Source organism: Rutilus rutilus (assembly GCF_951802725.1).
Source record: "Rutilus rutilus genome assembly, chromosome: 9".
Taxonomy (NCBI): domain Eukaryota; kingdom Metazoa; phylum Chordata; class Actinopteri; order Cypriniformes; family Leuciscidae; genus Rutilus; species Rutilus rutilus.
Genome location: NC_140223.1, coordinates 38,088,359 through 38,095,093, shown reverse-complemented (window position 1 = coordinate 38,095,093; position 6,735 = coordinate 38,088,359). Strand labels below are relative to the sequence as shown.

The following is a 6,735-nucleotide window of genomic DNA, read 5'->3' as shown; positions in this document are numbered from 1 at the left end:
CTGTGTGTGTTTTAAGTGAAGACGTTTCTTTGAGAGCCGTTTATAGAAATAAATGACGCTTAAGAATTTAAGCGATAGTTTGACTAAATTGATATCAATCACACAAATACGAATCACACAAAGTATTAACACGAAAAGTAAGTTCTAGAGGTCAGCTGGGTTAAAAGTAAATGCATCATCATGAGCCATTTAAAACAAATACAGAGAAGCCACTATAAGTGATCCGTTTTGAATGTCTGTCATTGACATCTTGTTTCTTTTTGTACAGTTTGCAAAAAGTACATAGAGCATGGTCAAACATGTTAGGAATGTATCCTATACATTATAGGTCCTTCTAGTATGAGAGTGTTTGACTAAATCTTTCTGCGATGCCTACGAAACATCGACGTGAAAGATGAGTATGGCTGTGTTTCTGTTACCTATTACGCTTTAAACTCGTCTAACTATTACACTTATTTTGTTATTATACACAGTTAAGCCAATGAATTACGGTTGATACGTGGTATTTTTACGTGAATTGATTCATTTTTTGTTCCGTCCACACCAGAGTTTTAGGCCCGATCCAGAAAACAGACATTGTGTCTTAATAATTGCTCTTCTTTTTATGATCTTCTTTTTATTCGGCAGAATGCCGAAATATTTTAACCTATCGTCAATTTCAAGCGTTAGATAAATCGTCTAACTATTATATCTTGTTTATACCTGGATTCTTGTTTAACAGCGCTATTGTTCTCGGCCTCATCAAAGTTCACATAGTTTTCACCGACTCTGAAACAAGACCAAATATTAGTTGCTCTTATTTAATTTTGGTTACATTGTTTTTATGCATCATGTTAAATGTAAATTTTATGATAGGAAAGTACGGACAGCGCCTTTGACCAATCCTCTACATATGGGGCACTTGCTCAGAGAAGGCGCACATTCTTTGCACACAACTAGGTGACCACAGGGGATGAAGACAATGTTCACTTCCTTATCCATGCAAACTTTGCAGGTGCGCTCCTCTTGAAGTCTTCTTAACTGTTCCTCCATAGGCAAGTCTGAAAGATCTTGACTCGGTGATGCAGCTTCATTTGTCTGGACCGTCAGGCCACACTCAAATTCCATCTCTAAAACAGACTTCAACACAGGATTGTTCTCTTGTTCTCTCACAAATTCTCTTGAGTCGCTGTCTCCATTAGTCAATAGCTGCTCAAATAGTTTTGGAAATCTTGCTTGAATCTGATGAACAAACTCTTGGCCCTTTTCTTGCAGCAGGTATTCACATCTTGGAAACCACTTGGCATGTTCTACCCATGGATCATCACCAGACTCCCAACATCCGAGTCCGCCATCACAACAAAAGCACTTCACGTCATCATTACGACCAACATAGTAAAAACCAGCCTTAGCCAATTGGTCTGGTCGAACAGTTATTCTTGAGGGCCAGTAGACAAATGTGAGCAACCTCTCTTCAGACTGTTGCATTGCCGATCCATTGGAAAGACCGCCACCAGATAAAGGTACATTATCTGCATGGTCACCTCGAACGAAGCGGCAGTTGGGGTAATTTCTCTGGTGTTCTGATACTGCCCGATCTCCCGGTTCCCAGTTGCTAAGCTGGCCTCCACAACTGAAGCAAGCCACTCTGTCGCCCTGGCCAAGGTAGTAGAAACCACTTTTGGCAAGCTCGGCCGGACTTACTGGTGCAAGAGGCCAATTCTGAAAGGTGTCAAGGCGTTCCTGTTCCCGACGCATGTCAGGATTCTGACAAGCCGGAGGGCGCTGGTGAGACATATCCTCAACTCCACGGGAGGAAATGGGGCTGGAGAGGGTCAGGTTGCTGAATGCCATGTTTAAGTAACCCACCCGATCCTCCATTTGGCCTGAAACGGATGCCGTGGTGGTCAATGTTACGGGTGTCGCAGGGGCGGTAAAGAGGATGGCTTCGTTGCGAAGCAGGGGAAAAGGCACTTTTGATGAAGACATAAAAATGTGACCACAGGGCGTATCCACTCAAGCCCTTCTCTCTGCCGGACATCCCATGCCTAGTGTCTAGTCGTCCATGACAGAACACATCATCTTATTAAAAAATGTAATGAGAACAAGAACAACACCACAAAATGTCCTTTCTTATGCTCTGTACACAGCGGGCAAATTAGTTGTATCATTTGATATGATACAACTGTATTGCCGCCTCGGGAATACGGTAATTAAAATGCAGAAAACAAATATTTAATCTTTTAAATCATGTAGTATTCTAAATATTATTATTATAATACAATTTTTATGAGCTCAGACATGACCGCAATAGTCTTTTTGTAATTTTTTATTTCAACATTATACTTTCATACATTGAAGAAGAAATTTGAGTGAAAGACATTTACAGATGGTCTAACCAGAATAGAAAATATCCGCAGGCTATCATGTCTTGCTCCAGGGTATAGTTGACCAGACTTTCAACTAATTCACCAACGTCAGTTTTTGCATTTTTTGACACCAGTGACACACAGAGATCCGTTACAAATGTCCAAATAGCGAGTATCTCTGTGATTTCGAATTCGTCAGAACATGAACGCAACACATCCAGAACTTTTCTGAGGATTACGCCGATCGGCTCTTTGCTGTTAAAAAACATGGGGGTTACATCAGGCCATGACTTTATCAAACCTCTTACGTCATCCATTTCATTTTTGAGATTTGTCACACGTTTGGTATCCTGCGCACAATCTTTTTTCATATCACACGCAGCGTCGATGATCCTGTGCATCAAGCCAACCATTTGGCCTCTAAAATGATCTTTAAACATACTGTCCAGCGCAGCTCTTAAACGACACTCTTTGCCCGTGGCGCACTCACACGCCGGATGATAATTGTACCCTGTATCGCCAGAACTCAATGGGGGGTCGTTCTCCATCAGGTTTTGCGTCGCCATTTTTTTCAGCTTTTCGAATTTTTTTCCCACTTTTCGTTCCTAGAATGTTCCTGCAATCTCCTGAGTCCTTGCGGTACAATCGTGCCTTGTGTTTTTGGGTCGGAAGTTTGTGGGTCAGAAGTTTGCGTCAGGCTCAGACAAACAGGACTTTCAACTTTTGATCAATGAGATGATGCAGTAGCGCAGCAGTCCGAGGCTAGTAGAGCTAGAGTAGAGCGTGCGATGTCCTGAAATATTTATCAGGCTGGGGTCCGCCCCACTGGAGGGGCTGAATAGGGTGTTGTCATCAGGAAAGCTTCACATCTCCGCGATGCTGTTTTGGCGCGCATTATGGATGTTTGAATCGTTCGAGTCATACACACAAGTGCAGCGATGGAGCTCGTGAACACGAGCAGTGTGAGAGGATTCCTGAGATCTTGCGACGATCTGACTGAGAAGATTCGCTGTTTAATACAGAAGAAACTCATCAAGAAGTACTTGAGCAGGTATAAAAACCTATTTTATGCATGTATTAAAGAATAGAATAAAAAATAGGCATTTCTATAATAAAAGTATTTCGCTCTCTCACTAACCTATGGACACACAATCCCATGCCAAACTATCATTTGGCATAACTAATCATTATCAACATATTTTTTTGATAAAAGAGTTCCAAAGTTCACTTTGTCCACAAAAAGGAACTTAGCCTTAATTTACTGAAAACTATGGATGTTAGGTACATATGTTTATCAAATTGTACACATTCATTCATGTACACATTATGTGTTTCTTCTCCTCTCACATTAAATCACAATTTAGAAAAAAGAAATTAGAAAAAAGTTGATTAGTTTGATTATTTTTGTCGTTGTATTCTGTCAAATATGAAATGTTTAGTTTAGCTACTTGCACCTTATCTCGCACTTTATGACCGTTATCAGCTATTATCAGATACTATTGTCCTAACATAGACTATTGATTTAACTCTGGTTTAACCTGATGTGCGTCTGTTCACCGTCCAGCATGTGCTCTAACACCTGCAGCATCAGCCGGTTCATTGACTTTGAACTGGTGTATGAATGTGTTTATTTTATGATAACTTTATTTTTGCTGTACATACATTATATTCTTCTAACTGTTTGTCTTTGGTTAGCACAGCTGGAGAAGAACAACAGGGAGGTTGGAAGACACAGTAGAGGAACTACAGAATAAATATGGAGAGAAAACAGCATTAAAAAGGATAAAGTCCGTAGTGAAAAAAATCAGAAAAAAGAATATCAAACGTAGGAAAAGATTTATAATTTACTTTGTTAGTAGTCAATATGTTTCTCAATCTTCAATCTTCTTAAAAAATTTAAATTTTTTAACAGATGGTGACGTTCAGACGCTGAGCATTCAAACACATTCTGGAAACATGACAAACCAACAGCCTAACAACCTTCCACAACGACTGCATAATAATTCTACATCATTCGGACAGCCATTAATTCAGATCCCTAATCAGCTTAACTTCACAATTGCCCAGAAGAATGGTGGGACAATAGTTACTACAATCATGGTAGAAAACACAATATATGGTGATGTTAACATCAGCGCGGTGAGTGTCTGATCATTTAAGAAACAGTTGCTTAGTTAAGAAATTATTTGTGTATGTTATATATATATAGAGAGAGAGAGTATTTTGTTTTGTTTTTAAAGTTAGTCCATAGGGTGTGGAACTTTGCATCACTACGGTGTGACAAAATACGCCCAAAGATACAAGTAGGAGAATATCTAACTGTATAGTGTGAACATTCCATTATCTGTTTATTTGGGGTCAGATGTTAGTTAAAAGATAAAGGTATTAGTTAATAACAAAAACTTTAAATCAACATAATATTAATAAAATATGGTTAAATTACAGTTTGAACATGTTTATTTACAACGTTTTGCCTTGTGAGTGAGATGTTAGATAAATCTGGTTGCACTATGCCTGAAACTTAGCCATCCACATCTAAACTAAACATCAACCTGATAAATATGAATACGATTAAACAAAACCATGATAATGTTTGTAGAAATAAGCAAAAAAAAAAAAAAAGAACCGGTTAATGGCCTTGTGTCAGAACACAACAGGTCTTTTTATTCTAACTTTGAAAAGTGTCATACAGTATTTGATTTTGGGTGAAAATCTGGAAAACAACCTTACACATGCAGTGTTTTCGCCAACGGACCTAAGCCGTTGAAGGCCTTCTGAAACTTCTGAAGGTCTCTCATGTGTAGATTGAAAAATGGTATGTTGTCATTTAAACATCTGAAACTAAAGTTTTTTTATTAGCTAAAATCATTGTCTGTATTCATAAAATAAGTCCTCATGGGTGTAAAATGATCTGTGCCAATGATCTGAGTTAATTTCTAATCTTTATTTACATGGGACGGGTAAGTCCAAGGAGGCTTCCGTGTCGTTCCGCCATCTTGAAAAAGAGCAGAGAGGGACAAAAAGCACTAGCCTAACTCAACACTACTATAGTCAACAACCAAATTATGACTTAAAAACGTTTTAAGTATTACATTAAAAAGGCGTCATTGACAAAAATTGTAATTCTGGATTAAGTAATAATTATGACAAGTCGAAATGATGACTTAAAAAAGTTGAAATTATGACTATGCGTCATAATTATGAGATGAAATGATGACGTACTAAATTAAAATTATGATAAAGTATTCCATAGTGAAATTTTCTGAATTCAATATAATTGTATTTGTGAAAATGATTCAGTACTGAATCTTCAAGAAACTGCTTGTTTCTGCAGTTCGTGTAGGCCTCTAAGACTATGAATTACTAAAAATGATTATTGATGAACTTGAATAACTTGAATTTTGGTGGCAATGTAAAAAAAAATTTCTTCCCATACCGGGAGTCGAACCCGGGCAGCCTGGATGAAAACCAGGAATCCTAACCGCTAGACCATATGGGAGACATTGATACTTCCCGCTGCACATTTGAAAGGCTGCACTGCACGGTACAATATAATGCTGGATCATAGTTATGCCGAGCCACAGGAGAAGTTTTAATTAAATTCAAATTTAATTTATCGGTATGTAAATAAATATCGGGATAGCTTTTCCCAGGTGAAAAAGAGCTAATGAAGGAGAAAGACTTTGAAAGGGAAGTTGCCTGCTTTCTTCTCGACGGGTAAGTCAAAGTTACGGTCTAAATGACAAGCTTGGTTGTGTAAATCATTATATAGAACGGTAGAACATGTACAATTAAACTCGAAGCGCTATCGGAAGACACGTTGTCATAGCTTCTTGACACATTTACCAAAGTTGAAAAAGCGAGTAGATGGGAGAACTGCTAGATGGGAGAAATCTTTAACAAAAAAGCCTCCAAAATCGAGGAGGTCAAAGGGCATGCTTTCTGCTATAGCTCTCCCCAAAGTCTGTTCACGCGGCCACCATCAACAAATGCTAACATTTGAAACTTCTACATATATTTTGAGTAGATGACCGGTGGTATATTCTCAGTAAAGGGTTTCACCCTAGTTCGGGAGATATGATCTTATACATCTTATACGTGTAATAGATCATAGCTACCGTAGAAAAAGTAAGATCATGCTTTGAATTAAGACGATGTGTGATTTTTACTTTGATTTTCCAAATGATACAACCTAGTCTAAATTAGAGCAATGTCGAGTCCTCGGATTTCTTAAAAAACATTGTGACAAACTTTGACAACATGTTTCATGTTGTCTGTTGTATGTTGTATGTAACAATCTAAAGTTTTTGGACAGACGCTGCTTAGTAACAATAATACATAAATCTTCTAAGAAGATATGATTTTAATAAAACTTTTAAAGATTTGA

The 6,735-nt window shown here is 38.1% G+C and overlaps 1 protein-coding gene and 1 long non-coding RNA gene across 2 annotated transcripts; one reads left to right on the top strand and one right to left on the bottom strand.

Moving 5' to 3' along the window:
- Nucleotides 1-846: 846 nt before the first annotated feature.
- On the bottom strand, nt 847-1,833 carry LOC311297424 (putative inhibitor of apoptosis; the record flags this gene model as incomplete). The annotated part of the gene is made up of 1 exon (XM_084419672.1): nt 847-1,833. The coding sequence occupies one exon, from the start codon at nt 1,831-1,833 to the stop codon at nt 847-849; it is 987 nt and encodes a 328-aa protein (XP_084275798.1).
- A 1,440-nt stretch (nt 1,834-3,273) lies between these two features.
- LOC311297318 lies at nt 3,274-5,050 on the top strand. Its single transcript, XR_014628802.1, has 3 exons — nt 3,274-3,399; nt 4,049-4,173; nt 4,261-5,050. It is a non-coding gene; the product is annotated as an uncharacterized lncRNA (long non-coding RNA).
- The last annotated feature ends 1,685 nt before the right edge of the window (nt 5,051-6,735 follow it).